Source organism: Fonticula alba (assembly GCF_000388065.1).
Source record: "Fonticula alba strain ATCC 38817 unplaced genomic scaffold supercont2.1, whole genome shotgun sequence".
NCBI lineage: Eukaryota > Rotosphaerida > Fonticulaceae > Fonticula > Fonticula alba.
In genome coordinates this window covers 2,491,693-2,505,738 of record NW_009242971.1, presented here as the reverse complement: position 1 = coordinate 2,505,738, position 14,046 = coordinate 2,491,693, and the positions used below count along the sequence as shown (strand labels likewise).

At 64.8% G+C, this 14,046-nt stretch overlaps 4 protein-coding genes across 6 annotated transcripts in view; 2 read left to right on the top strand and 2 right to left on the bottom strand.

Annotated features, from left to right (window-relative positions):
• The window catches only part of H696_00547 (hypothetical protein), a 9,627-nt gene extending 2,346 nt beyond the window's left edge, over positions 1-7,281 (top strand). The window contains exons 7-11 of the mRNA XM_009494423.1: positions 72-424; positions 557-886; positions 1,029-3,117; positions 3,289-3,896; positions 4,102-7,281. Of these exons, the coding sequence (XP_009492698.1) occupies positions 72-424; positions 557-886; positions 1,029-3,117; positions 3,289-3,896; positions 4,102-6,870 (6,149 nt within the window). The 3' untranslated portion in view covers positions 6,871-7,281. The remainder of the gene's footprint in view (positions 1-71; positions 425-556; positions 887-1,028; positions 3,118-3,288; positions 3,897-4,101) is intronic.
• Positions 7,282-7,328: 47 nt separating this feature from the next.
• On the bottom strand, positions 7,329-9,957 carry H696_00546 (hypothetical protein). Of its 3 annotated transcripts, XM_009494421.1 has the most exons (4): positions 9,793-9,957; positions 9,456-9,659; positions 7,949-9,240; positions 7,329-7,805 (listed from the first exon to the last, which is right to left on the bottom strand). In XM_009494421.1, exons 1-4 carry the CDS (start codon positions 9,883-9,885, stop codon positions 7,376-7,378), a joined length of 2,019 nt encoding a protein of 672 aa, XP_009492696.1. In that variant the 5' UTR covers positions 9,886-9,957; the 3' UTR covers positions 7,329-7,375. The 3 variants fall into 3 exon arrangements, with proteins under 3 accessions (XP_009492696.1, XP_009492695.1, XP_009492697.1); XM_009494420.1 differs by having other exon boundaries at positions 7,949-9,659; XM_009494422.1 differs by lacking the exon at positions 9,793-9,957 and having other exon boundaries at positions 9,456-9,722.
• Positions 9,958-10,213: 256 nt separating this feature from the next.
• Positions 10,214-13,298, top strand: H696_00545 (hypothetical protein). Its single transcript, XM_009494419.1, has 8 exons — positions 10,214-10,789; positions 10,894-10,974; positions 11,080-11,184; positions 11,306-11,431; positions 11,530-11,837; positions 11,976-12,185; positions 12,295-12,627; positions 12,901-13,298. The coding sequence occupies exons 1-8, from the start codon at positions 10,260-10,262 to the stop codon at positions 13,149-13,151; spliced, it is 1,944 nt and encodes a 647-aa protein (XP_009492694.1). The 5' UTR covers positions 10,214-10,259; the 3' UTR covers positions 13,152-13,298.
• Positions 13,275-14,046, bottom strand: part of H696_00544 (hypothetical protein) — a 3,370-nt gene continuing 2,598 nt past the window's right edge. Inside the window, exon 7 of the mRNA XM_009494418.1 lies at positions 13,275-13,939. Within this exon, the coding sequence (XP_009492693.1) occupies positions 13,449-13,939 (491 nt within the window). The 3' untranslated portion in view covers positions 13,275-13,448. The remainder of the gene's footprint in view (positions 13,940-14,046) is intronic.

The window sequence follows — 14,046 nt, the reverse complement described above, 5'->3', positions numbered from 1 at the left end:
TCTCTCTCTCTCTCTCTCTCTCTCGCTCTCTCGCTCTCTCCAATCGCGGGGAACCCTTGACATGAGCACAGTGCGCCAGCTCCTCCCCCACGAGAAGCCGATGGTCATCACCCGGCACTTCATCGAGCAGCTGGGCTTCAGCCCGGAGAGCATGATTCGCGAGCAGATGCGCATGGACCACCGGTATTGTTTCTGGTTCCTGCTGTCGCACCAGCACTCGCAGCAGGCACTGGACTTCTCCGCGCAGATCACTCGCCTGTCGCAGATCCAGCACTTGAACTTTTCCAACATGAACCTGCCCTACATCCCGCCGGTGCTTCACTCGCGAGCCAGCGAGATCCTGGAGATGAATCTCTCTGGCAACATCCTGCTGGACTTCCCAGCGGACTTTGCCGAGGCCTGCACGCGTCTGACCGCACTGAAGGTGCGTGCCATACCCTTTTCCCGTTTCCTCCCTTTGCCTCGCCCCTGGACGGTTCATGTGCTTCTGCTCACTCCTTAATCTTTCTCTCTCTCTCTCTCTCTCTATCCCCCCTTGGTTCCACCATCCGCACAGCTCTCCGGCAACGAGTATACAACTCTCCCACAGGGTGTTTGCTCGGTGCCAAACCTCAAGCAGCTCAACATTTCCTCCAACCAGCTGGCCGTCCTGCCGGCGGCCATCGAGCGCCTGGCCTCATCGCTCGTGTCGTTGGATGCCAAGTGCAATCGCATCACCTCCCTCCCGCAGGAGATCAGCCAGCTCCGCAACCTCACCCTGCTGAACCTGTCCAACAATGACTTCGAGACCTTCCCGACGGCACTCAACCAGATCTCAAGCCTGATGCTGCTGGACATGTCCTACTGCAACCTCACCTCCATCGACTTTACCACCCCGCCCAACGATGTGCGACTCCTTCCTCCTTCTCCTTCTCCTCCTCCTCCTCCTGGTCTTCCCTTGCAGGGGCACTCCTTCCCCCCTGTCCTGGCACCTGCGCCACCCTGGCTAACCTCCTCCCTCCTCCCTCTTCCCCTCCCCCCCCCCATAGCTCCGCGTCCTCCGCGTCCTCTGCAACAAGCTCACGTCGCTGCCAGACCTGACCCAGATGACCAAGCTCTCGGAATTGGACGTCCGGTCAAACATGCTGACGGACATTTCCGGTGTCAGCGAGTGCCCGGCCCTGCGGAAGCTCTACTGTGATGGGAATATGATCTCCACCTTCACCCTGACCCCGGGGCTGCTGGCTCTGTCGGAGTTGACCATGACCCGGAATAGCTTGACCCGCTTCGATGTGACGGCCGACTCGTCGGTCCTGCGCCGGCTGACCCTGGCCCACAACAAGATGACCACCCTGCCGGACTCCTTTGCCCGGCTGGTCATGTTGACCGACCTGTCCCTGGATGACAACCATATCATGATGCTGCCGCCCTCCTTCAAGGCCCTCAGTCGCTTGCAGTGCCTGTCGATCTCGCGGAACCTCCTGTCCGAGCTGCCGCCGGAGATCGGCCACCTGTCCTCGCTCTACCAGCTGGATTTGCATTCGAACAATCTGCGCCGACTGCCGAATGAGATCTGGCAATTGCGAGGCTTGCTGCTGCTGAATTTGTCCAGCAACCTGATCGAGCGCATTCCCCACCCGACTGCCAAATTCTCCAACGGCCTCTCGCGACCGAATGAGATTTACCTGTCGGACAACCGGCTCTCCTCCAATGTCTTCACGGTGATTGAGCACATGCCGGAGCTTCGTGTCATCAACCTGGCCTACAATGACATGGAGGAGATCCCCAAGTCCATTGGCCTCTATTCCAAGCTGGAGGTCCTTTCACTGTCGGGCAACCTGCTGACCTCGCTGCCGGATGAGATGGGCCTGCTGTCGAACTTGGTCCGGTTGTATTTGAACTCCAACAAGCTGGTCAGCCTGCCGGCGGCGCTGAGCCGGTGCACGCGCCTGCAAGTGGTGGACCTGTCACACAATGATCTGAAGATCAACCTGGCCAACAGCTCCGAGTGGCATTGGGGCCAAAACCGGGCCATCAAGCATCTGGACCTGTCGGCCAATCCGCGTCTGCTGGAGCACCAGCGCGGCGACGAGGAGTCCCTGCTGGGCATCAATGTCCTGCATGACTTGTTGCTGGTCAACTTGTCCGAAACCTCGCACAGTCACAGCGTGGTCGAGCGGGCCCGGGCCATCAAGCACTGCTACTATGCCGACCCGCAGGCGGGCTACCAGCGTCTCGGCTGCAGCAACATGCTCAGCTATGACGGAGCCACGATCAACAACTCCGTGGTGTATGAGCTGAAGGAGGGGTCCGATGTGTTTTGCCTCTTCGAGGGGTTCCTCCGGGACGATGTGTCGCTCTTCCTCCGGGAGAACCTGGCCAGCCAGTTCTACTTCATGCTGCGCAATCATGATGTCGTGTCTTCCATGATGCGGGCCTTCTATGCCGTGGGTCAGATGCTTGCCCGGCGGAATATCCAGCGCGAGGCGGCCGTGGTCTCTTCGCCCCAGCTGTCCAGCAGCCGGCTATCCTCCAAGTCCGGGGCCTTCTCCTTCCTGGGCAATGGCAACAATGCCGGGGCCAATGGGAATGGGGCCGGCATCGCCGGGGTCCAGCCCGGGTCTCTTGGCGGCTCGAGCGGCGGCTCGAGTGGCCCGAGTGCCTTCCCGGTGGTGGGCCAGGTGAACATGCCTTCCTCGCCGACCACGGCCAATGGCTCGGCCCCGACGGTCTTCTCGTCGTACTTCGGCGGCGAGCATGGCGGCGACGCGGCCGGCTACGGCATCACCAGCTCCTGGACCACGCTGCACAATGGGCCCTCTCCTCAGGGCAGCGGCGCCACTCCCACCGGCCCGGCCTCGTCGTCCATCAACTCCAATCGCGTGCTCCAAACCGGCGAAGAATACCCGACCGCCGGGCAGTCTGGGTCCTCGGCCCTGGCGGTGGTTTACTGCGGGTCCAAGGTGTATGTCTTTGCCACCGGCGTGGCCCAGGCGGTTCTCAGCAAGGGCGGCAAGCCGGTCCCCCTGCATCAGCCGCATGATGTGTACAACCCGGCTGAGATCGCCCGTTGCCGGAATGCTGGTAGCTGGTTCGCCAATTCCCGGCTACTGAATGGGTCGCTCCCGACGACGCGCGGTATGTTGCCCATCTTTCCGGTTGTCCCTGTCTCCCGGTCTGCTTCCTCCTGTCCTCGGCTTGCTTCTTTCGACTCGTTCCTTCTTCCTTCTCCCTTTGCCCGGCTTCTTTTCCTTCTGTCTTACATGCCAATCTGCCTCCCATGTTCCCCCCTCCCCCTCCCGGATGCAGCTTTCGGCTTTTGCGATCTCCTCCCGCAGATCATCTCCAACCCCAGCATGTACGAATTCGAGGTCGAGGCCAATGACGAGTTCATCATCATGGGCTGCTCCGGGTTTTGGAAGTTCCTCAGCCACCAGACGGCGGTGGATGTCGTCCGGTCGGTGCCGTCCAGTTTCTCGCGCGCATCGCAGAAGCTCCGCGACTATGCCATCTCTTATGGGGCCAGCACTGCCATCACGGTGGTCGTCCTGTCGGTGCTCCCTCGGTCGGAGATGATGAAGCCCAATCCCGTCAATCGCCGGCTGCTGCGCAATGGCGTGGTCGACTCGGCCCTGGCTCGCCTGGGCGCCGAGGTGGGCCCCCCGCGCGGCCTGCTGGCCCTGGTGTTTACCGATATCAAGAACTCCACCACGCTTTGGGAAACCAACGAAACCGCCATGCGCACATGCATTCGCATTCACAACCAGATCATGCGTCGGAATCTGCGCAAGTACGACGGCTACGAGGTCAAGACCGAGGGCGATGCGTTCATGGTGGCCTTCCAGGACCCGGTGTCGGCGGTTCGCTGGTGCTTGGCCGTGCAGAGTGAGCTCGTTGAGGCCGACTGGCCGAAGGAGGTCCGTTCGTTTGCCCCTTTCCCCCTCCCCTCTTCTCTCTCCATCTCTCCATCTCTCTGTCTCTGTCTCTTTTGCCCTTGTCCTCTTGTCTCTTCTGCACGCTGACGCCACTCCGATCTTCCTCCTCTTCTCCATTTTCCCTCCTCCCCCTCCCCGCCCTATGCCCCCTCCCTTCTCCCGGTGTCCATATCTTTCTTCCATACAGACTCTGGAGCTGCCCGATGGCCGGGCTGTTTTCTGCAATGATCACAAGCTCATCTTCCGCGGCCTGTCCGTGCGCATGGGCATCCATGTGGGCGAGCCCGTGTGCGAGACGGACCCGGTGACCGGGCGCATGGACTACTTCGGGCCGATGGTCAACCGTGCGGCTCGTGTGTCCGGTGCCGCCGATGGCGGGCAGATCACCGTCTCCGGGGACACCTGGAACCATATTACCTCCAAGCAGGAGGCCTTCGATTCGCTGACCGAGCAATTCGACCTGTTTACCTACAGCATTGGTCAGGTGAAGCTCAAGGGCCTGGAGGGGAAGGAAAACATGCGGCTCCTTCTGCCAGGCAAGCTGGCCGGTCGTGTGGAGTACTATGCCAACTTGAATCCCTCCGGAGCGGAGCCTTCCAACTCGTCGGCGGCCCTAGTGCAGACGGATGGCGAGGGTCCGAGCCAGATGGTTTCCTCGGGCTCGGGCTCGGTTGGAGCCGCCGGCCTGCTGGACTTCCCGCCGCCCGGGTTGTCAGCCTCGCTGGCACTCAGCTTCTCCGGGAGCATCAACAATCTGGCCCCGTCGCCGATCTTCTCCTTGAGTGCCTCGCCCTCGGAGGCGGGCCTTCCGCCGGCAGTCTTCCACAGCTCGGGCCTGGCGTCCCCGTGCGAGCCCAATGGCGGGCTGTTGTGTGCCTCCCCGCAGCAGGGGCTCTCCGGGCTGACGAGCTCGCCGTCCTTCCATCTGGACGATGTCGATCCGTCCTTGGTGTTCGAAACAGCCATTGCCCACATTTCGCGTCTGGCATCGGTCTGCACGCGCCTGGAGATCCTCGAGCGCAAGGCATACGCTCTGCAGGAGGCCAATGCGGCGGCGGCGGCGGCCGCGATGGCCCAGGCCTCGGCTCCGGCAGTGGCCCCGGCGGCCACTCTGCCCTCGGGGCCGGGCTCACGGTGCACCTCTTGCCAGCACTCGGAGGCGCGGCTGCCCTCTCCTCTGACCAAGTCCCTGCACTCCACCTTCTCGGTGACCGATGCCGGTCCTGGCGCCGCATGCTGGGGAGGGGCCGGTGATGAGTTGCCCGCTTGCACGTGCACCGAGATCACTGCTTTGGTCATTCCAACCGGCGGTGCCACCCCGGTGGGGACATCGACAGAGGCCGCAGCCTGTGGCGTCTCGGCCCCTGGCCATGCCGCCGCTGCCGCCGCTGCCGCCGCTGCCGCCACCGCCGCCACCGCCGCCACCGCCGCCTCGCCGGTGCCGTCGGGCCCCGTGGCCCCGGTCAACATGTCCCTCCCCTCGCTGGCGGACTCCTTCAAACACCCGGCCGTGGGGCTGGCCCCGGCGCCCTTGGCGCTGGTCGGCCTGCCGGCTCTCTTCACCCTGCCGGAGGACATCACCTTGGACGAGGTGGCTCCTCTATTTGCCATGGTCACCGGGCGCATCGAGCGGGTGGTCCACTCCTTGTGGAGCATGGCCCTCGGCCGGTATCGCGACCTTGTGGCCGATTTGATCCTGCTGGCTGAGCGTGCGGTGGCCGATGTCCTTGGGCAGTCGGGCCTCTCGGCGGTTGTGGCCCCGGTCAGCCCGGATTCGGCTCTCCTGGGCTCCATCAGCTCGACATTGCTGTTGTCGGCCTCGACGACGGCGGTGACGGCGGCCGGGCCGTCCCCCTCGCAGCTCGGCGCCGGGCTCTTTGCCCCGGCGCCGATGGCTGTTCTGGCCAAGGCGCCGGCCACTCGGCCGGCGGCTTCCTTCGCCTTTGCTGATGGCATCCCCTCGGCACAGGATGCCTTGCAGTATATGCGGTCGCTGGCGAGCCAGCAGCGCCAAGGTGGCCTCGAGCAGCAACAGCAGCAACATCCGCAAATGCCCAGCCAGGATGCTCCTCTCTCTTCAAAGGCGCCATGCTCCGTGGACCCACGCGTGTCCAAGGTGCCAGTGGCAGGGCCAGCCCCTGTACGCCTTCCTGGCTCGCCCCAAACCAACACCCCGGGCGCGGATGAGGGTGCAGGTGGGATTGTTGATGGCCCGTGCCCGGCCGGTCGGGTGGCCGCCTCGCCGCCGGGCAGTGCGGCCAACATTGCGCGGCTATCTCAGCGCCCGCTGCCGGACATCCCGACCAGCGCCAGCACCGGTGGCCATCTTTCTTCGTCCTTGTCTCCAGGCGCTGCCACCCCGGCGGTTCCCACGTGTGTGAGCCCGTCGGATGGTGGCTCTGTCCCCGCCACTGTCACTGCCACCGCCCCCGTCGCCCCCGCCACGGCCTCGGCCACCCCTAGCACCACCACCACTACCTCCACTGCCACCGCCACCGCCACCGCCACCGCCACCGCCACCGCCACCGCCACCGCCACCTCCACCACCGTAGCCCCGACCTCGGCCGCCGAGCCAAGCACCCACATGGCCTCCGATGCTGCGTCCGCCGATGCTGGCTCACTCGCCGGCCATTCCACCTGCCTCACTTGTCCTTGTTCCTCCAAGTCTTGCCGGTTTTCGGGTTGCCCGGCGGCCGCGGCCAATACCCTGGTGTCCGACCTGTGTGCGGCGCCAGTCGACACGGCTGATCCGGCCTTCCTCATCGGGCGTGCCCTCGACCAGGACACGAGTGCTGTGCAGCTCATCGACCAGGCAACTGCCAGCCGCTGGTCTCCCTCCTCGGAGGCGGCGATCTCGCTGGCCGTGGCCCTTCAAAGCACTTGCGACCAGTTGCACAACTTCTCGGACGCCTTCTCACAGGCCCTCCTCTCGCAGCATGCGCCACCCCTCCCCTGAAAGGGGGTATGAGGGAAGCATTGCGCGTGCGAGAAAGAGAGAGAGAGAGAGAGAGAGAGAGAGCGAGAGAGGGAGAGAGTTATTCGTGGAGGGAGGGTCATTTAAATACCCCTTCCTCCGATACAGAGGGCTGGCCTTTACATTACATGAGCATGCGTGTGTAGGCTCAAGCGCACGCGCAGAGACACCCCCTTTCGCCATGCTTAGTTGGCATGCCGATGACACAGGTTCATCTGCGCGTACAAGAACACCCTTGTGTCCCAGTGCCCCTCCCTCCTCCTCGCCCGGCCACAAAGACCTGCTTCGGGGAAGGATCGGGGGCCGGCTTGCTGGCCCTCCATGTCCACCTCCCTCTCTCGCCCCGCCCCTTTGTTCTCCTCTACCCTTCAATACATTCCCTGTCCTTCGGTGCTTTTTTCTTTCTTCGTCTCGCCTCTCCCTCGGCGGGCCAACCAGTATGAGGGTGCTCTGTATTGCCAATGATGCGGGAGGGGGGGGGGGAGGGTCAGGGCGTGACGGCGGCCAGCTCGGCGAAGGTGTCCCACGGCCGAAGGTGATACCCCAAGCCGGCCTGGCCGTCAACGCCAGCCAGCAGGCCCTCATGGAGGCCCAGCTCGGCGGCGATGCCGCGCGCAGCCATGAATGCCGAGGTGAGAACCTGGGGCACCGCGACTCCCGTGAAGGCGGACCCGACAAAGTGCACCCGCTCGCCGGCGGCCCTTCCAGCAAGGTCCACCAGTCGGTGATGATGCCCGCGCGTGTACTGCGGAATGGCCCCGGTCCATTGGGCCAGGTCCAGCTCCAGACGGGGGTCTGCCAAATCCAAGCCGGTTAGCTGGCGGACCCGGTGCAGGCTGCTGGCTACCGGGTCCTCCGGCGGTGGCATGTGCCCGCCGAGCATGACCGTTGCCTGAAAGACATTGCTGGGGGTATGCCTGTCCGATGCGTCGAAGGGGGGCATGGGACAGGAGCGATGGCCAAGGAGGAACGAGTGGTCAGTAAAGGCAAGGCGGCAGGCAGTGCATGCAGGCGGCTCGGGAGGGAGGGGCAGGAAAGGAGGGGGAGAGAGAGAGCGCACTCGGAAAAGATGTCCGAGTTGAGCACCACACCGAGGATGCTGTCTTCTTGCTCGCCGGCCGGCCAAAGATAGCCCAGGGTATCGGTACGCGAGAAGGGCTCCCGGCCCCGGGCCAGGAGACTGACGACGGTCACTTTGGCATTGGTGGCCCCGACCGCGGCCAGGGCTCCGGCCAAGCCGGGCAGGGCGGGGGCCAGTGTGTCAGCCAGGGAGCCAGCCGGCGCGGCGCACACCAAATGGTCCGCCGGGACCGACACCGCCGACCCGGCCGACACCCGGTACTTGGGACCGCCGGGGCCCGGCCGGTCAACCGACAGCGGCCCGGTCCCCAGGTGGATGTGGACATTCGGGCTGCCTTTCAGGATGTGTGCCATGCGATCCACGAGGGCCTGGTTGCCGTGAACAGCCGGCGGAATGGCGGCCTCATCGCTGGGACCCGGGGCTCGGTCATTCGCGCGGTCGGGCCGCAGGGACAGCACACGCTTGGGCCCGACACGCAACACCGACAGAGCCAGCTCGGTGGGGTCTTCCCCGGTGAATGGCGACCGCTTCCTTGTCCAGGGTACCCCCTTCAAGGGGGCCCCGGTGAAGAGGGGGAATTGCCCAAGCAGGCTGATGGCCGCCAGGTCCACCGGATCGACCAGGGCCGCCGGGGTCCGGGACAGATACGCCTGCACGGGCGAGCGGAAGTCCTCGCGAAGCCCGACGCCCGGGCCCCCATCCAGCAGGCTGGCCACCAGCCCCGGGAGGCGCTCATGCACCGTGTGTCGGTCACTCACGCTGAAGGGCACTAGGCCCGCTCCCAGGAGTCGACCATGATGCTGCTCGATGCGAACCAGCTGGCCGAAGCAGCTTCGCATGCTCAGCTGCCGTGAGTCCCCGGCATACACGCCGTGGGCCATGGCTGACATCGGCCCCGCGGCCATGAGCCGGCCCAGCCGGCGCCGGGCAAACTCATCGATGGTTTCATCATCCTCGGGGGCCTGGCCGGCCGCCGCCGCACCTCGACCGGGGATCACCGGTTCAAGAGCTGCGCGTGCGATCGCCGCCAGCCCAGTGCCGAGGGATCCCAAATTCAAACCAAGCAAATCGTCGGCAAAGCGCCGGTTCAGCCCGCGCGCCGACATGAGCAAAGGCTCTCCGCCGAGGACCATGCCCGATGACAGGGAGGCCTGGCGGGTGGTCATCGCATGGCCGGCCAGGCCGAGCTCATCCACCAGCCCCAGGACCAGCAGCGATTGCGGGGACGCCAGGCGCAAGGTTTGCGGACCGAAGGTTCGACCGGAGCATGGCTGCACCACCACCCCCCCCCCACCCCCGGTTCCCATGTCAGCAGTCACACCCACGCGAATGAGCCCACCGGTCAGTCAGGGGGAAAAGAAAGAAAGAAAGGAGGCAAGTGCCATCCTGGCCCGGGGAAGGGCATCAGCCGCAGGGAGGAGGCGAGAAGGCAAGTCCAAAGGCAGACAACCGGGAGGCCCCGAGCTGGGCATGATAGCGGGCGTACAATATCCGTGGCCAGAGAACGAATGTTCCCTCCCAGCGACGGGCTTGGCTCCAGGAGGTGGATGTGGAGGCGGCCACTGTCCACGGCCTCCGGATAGCGCGTGCGCAGGAAGTAGGCGGTCGACACGCCGGCCGCCCCGCCGCCAAGGATGGCGACATGCTGTGGGGCAGGTGATCCCGGAGGGCCAGCCTGGTCCGAGCGAGCCTGAGTTGGGGCGGTGAGCGGGGCAGCGAGTCCGGGGGTCAAGAGCATTAGTGCCGTGCAGGGGGACGGGAAGGGGGGGGGGAGGGGGGGGGAGGGGAGGCAGCGGGAGAGACGCGGTGAAAAGGCGACACACGCGGCTCGGGAGGGTGACAAGGGCCGGCAGACGCAGCCCGAACGGCTGCCGGAAGACCCCGGCGGCGGGAAGAGAACGGGCCAAGCCGATCATGGGGGGAGCATGCGCAGGTGCGTTGGTGTGGGTGTGTGGCGAGGGATCGTGAAGTGGATGTGCTTTTGGCGCGATCGGGCGGGGGCCCTCACTCGGGACGGTGATGCCCGCTCAAGAGATGCGCCCACGGCGAGGGGAGGGGGCCTGCCGAATACCCGGGTGCGGTGGCACTTGGCGACTTCTCGATCATCCCGGTCGCCATGCTTCTCGTGGCACCAGCCCGGCGCCGGCATGCCCCCCCCCCCCAGGCGGGTGTTAGAACGCACCTCTCGCACCTCGCATCTCCTCCTCTCCGGCATCTCCTCCCTCCTGGCTCCTCTCTCTCTCTCTCTCTCTCTCTCTCTCCCCCTTGAGCTTCCTCCTCTCCGGGCGCCATGGACTTCGATGCCCTTGTGGCTCTCCCCCTCCGGGAGTCCTTCTATTTGCTCAAGGCCCTAGATGCCCAGGCAGCTGCCGTGGCTTTTTGGCAGCCACTGACGGCGGCCCTCGCCCGGCAGATGGCCCATGCCGCCGCCGCCGATGGCCCAGTCGCCTGGCCGGAGCCGCTGTTGGCCGCCCTGCGCCTTGGCAGGCAAGTCTCTCCCACCAGCTCGGGCGCCGTGCTGGGACTCCTGTCCTCGGTGCTTGCGGATGCCTCCGCCCGGCTGGCGGCGGCCGCAGCAGCGGCCACTAGCTCCCCCGACGACCCGGCATATTGCTCTTTGGCCGATGCCGATATCCGACGCGCCGAGGTCAGCCGCACGGATGATGCCCCACCCGGACCCCTAGCCAGCGGCCCTGGCGCCCTCTTCTTTTGGCAGATGGTCGCCAATGCTGTGTCTGGACAGGAGGCCCCTGGTGTCCAGCTGGGTGACATGCTTGTGGCCCATGCGTCGGCTGGCGACTGCAATTGGCTGGCCGATCTGTGCGTCCGCCAGATGCCTCACCTCTCCCTTCCCGGTGCCACTCTGGCCCCTCCGGCTTCCCCGTGCTAATGTGTCCGTCTCCACGTTGCCATCTGCGGCATAGGATTGCCTCCTCGTCGGACGAGGTTTTTTCCGTGGTGGCCTATGTTGTGCACACGTGCGCCGAAAAGTCCGGCACCTTCCTGTACGCCCGGGGTCTTCCTCGATCTTGTTGCCTGCGCCCCCTCCATGCGGCATCCCATGATGCCCAGCTACCTTCCTCTGACCACCTGTTCCCCATTTATCGAAGAGGTGCCTGTTCTGCCGCTCCGGCTGGGCGTGAGATCCTCGGTGCGCTGCTCACGCGCGCTGCTCTCGCCTGGGCCAATGATGATGAGGATGGCCCGGAAATGGCGTGCGTTTGTGTTTCCTGCTGCTGGGCTCGCCACGTGCGGCCTCCTCGCTTCGACTCACCTCCCCGTCTGCTGCGGGCGCTCGTCTTTCTCCTCGCCCTTCCTCGGCGGCCCGGATCCCAGTGTCTATCTGGTTGAAAAGGTCCTGGCCCGGCCTCCGGTCATGGAGCAGCTGCTTTTTGGCTGTCCAGGAGCCGATGATGCTGGCGCCTTCTGGCCGGCCGACACGCGGCCGGCTCGTGAACGCAGGTTTGTTGTTTTCCCACCCCTCTCACCCCCCTCGGTGCATCCTCTTTTCTGACATGCCCTTTTGCTTCCTGCCGGCCTCTTGGTGTTGCCCCGTCCAGTAAGGCCCTGGCCGCTTTGCTGGCGTTCGTGCGCATCGTGCGCCTGCTGACACGCATCGACGAGGAGGGTGCCACCCCTGGGAGTGGCCCCCTGGCGGCCAGCCCCGTGCCCGGCCAGCTCCTGGCCGCGGTCTACTCGTCGACCGTGCATCGGTACTTCCTGGGGCCTGCCTGGCCTGCCCCGGTGGAGATGGGTCGTGTGCCGGCCGGCGTGCCGGATTACCTCGACGCCTCCGCCAAGTGCCATATCAGCAACCTGACCACCGAAATGTTGTCCCTCGCTTTGACCGGCCTCAGCGAGTCCGAGGGTACGTACTTTGCCTGTGGTCCTCCATCCGAGCCGCCGCCGCACAGGAGCCACATTGACCGGCATCCCCCCCCCCCCTCCTGCGTTTATCCCTGCCTTGTGTGCGCGGCGCTCGCGTGTGCATGTGTCCATCATCCAGAGTTGGTCTCGGCGCTGTCGTTGGTCCGGTATCTGGCCGAGCTCTTGTCCTTCATTGCCTCGGCTGAATTTGACGACCACCAGGCGGTTTGCTTTGACTCTCCCTCGGCCCGAGAGGATGTCTTCTTGCCGGCATTGCCGGCTGAGGCCATCGCCGAGACACACTTGCGCAAGGCCTTGGTCGATTCATCGGCCCATACCTATTCCCTCTGTCCGTTGTCACACGCGGCTCCGCCTTCCAAGCGCCCCCTTCGCCTTACTGACGCTGCTGCTGCTGCTGCTGCTGCTGCTAATATCTTCCACATCGCACTTCCCCACAGACCTTCTCTTCTGTCTACATAGCCTGATTCCGCTACAGCGCCACGCGGACGATGCCAGCGCCATGGACACTGACACCGGCAGCAACACCGCCGGTGCTGGAGCTGTTGGCGCTCTCAAGGTCCTACTTGTCCGAGTGCTGGCCAACCTGGCGGCCCCGGCTCAGAGCCAGGCATCCGAGGCTCAGAGGCAAGCAGCATCCATTGTGTCGGGGACCAATGCCGTGCCCGACTATGCCTCCGGTGTGGCGGGCTTTGTCCAGAGGGCCGTTGGCGCCTTCCCCCGAGGGATCCCCACCTTGCTGGAGCTCTGCCAGAGTGACGTCGCCAACCCCTGTACGCACGCACACACACACACACACACACACACACACACACACACACACACACACACACACACACACACACACACACACACACACACACACACACACACACATATATATATATATATATATATATATATATATCGTCACGCTCCCACTCCCGGGGCTCCTCTCCTCCCCCCTGCCATCTCTCAGCTGACTCTCCCTCTCTCCCTCTCTCTCTTCCTCTCTCTCTCTCTCTCCCTCCCCGCGCCTCCTCCCCTTCCCACTTCGCTCCGAAAAGACATTCGCGAGTGGGCCCTCCTGGCTGTGCGATTTATCACCCTCGGCAGTATGGCCAACCAGCAGCAGATCATGGAACTGGAGGCCCAGGCGGACCGCTCGGCCACCGGCATCGGGCCCGAAGACGGTGATGTCACCCTTGGCCCGCAGGTAAACATTTCTGACCCTGGGGTGGCTGATGCACTGGAGCGGGCTGGCATGCGGGTGCGCATTGACCCGGCTACCGGACGCTTGAAGATCCACCGGCCATGATGTGTGGGTCCCTGTGGCTTTCCCTTCCCCTGTCTTGCCGACGATTGTCCTTGCATGTGACCGGGACAAAGGGGGCAAGCAAGCGAGCGAAAGAGGGAAGAACATGCCGCCGTCAAACGTCAATGGCAATAGAATGCATGTTTATTTCGATACATGTGGCTACATCCCGCCACATATCGGCAGCCGAGGCCAACAGGCATGGAGGGGAGGAGGCGCCCGGCCGGGAAGCGCACGCGTGACCATGTCTTTCTTTCTCTCTCTCCCTCCCTGTCCCCCACCTTTGGGGAAGACGGGCTCTCAAGCCCCGTGGAAGGGCTGCAACACGGTCAGGACACCAACGAGCGGGGTGATGATGATATCGCCCAGTGGCTGATCCGGGTCGATGGCGGGCGCCGGGTGCCGCGGTGGGGCCGCCCCCGCCGAGTGGTGGTCGGTCCCAGGGCTGTTGGAGGAGGAGTTGGTGTGGGTATGGGCCAGCTGGAAGCCGGCCGATGTCACGCCGCACAAACGAACCGCATCCACCCGGCGGAAGATGATCTCGTCGTCGCCGGCGACGGCCTCCGGCGGGGCGTCCCGCCGATCGGTAGCAAGAGCCGGTGACAGAGGACCCCCCGTGTCTCGGCACAGGCGGTACATCTGACGCGTGGGATTACCGGTGTTGCGCAGCACCGCCAGATCCAGATGCCCATCGAAGGGGGACGACTGAGTGGTGGCCCGGATGTGCGGGGCGGCCGTGTTGTGCACCGGGGCGCACGTGTTGGAAACCACCACACCCCAGACGTCCTCACCTGGGTCACACGGTGGACAAGGGCGGTCGGTCAGTCAGCCAGGCAGGAGCGCGGAGCATGGATGCGGGCGAACGAAAAGAAAATGCCACTCCTCGTCCCCCCCCCCC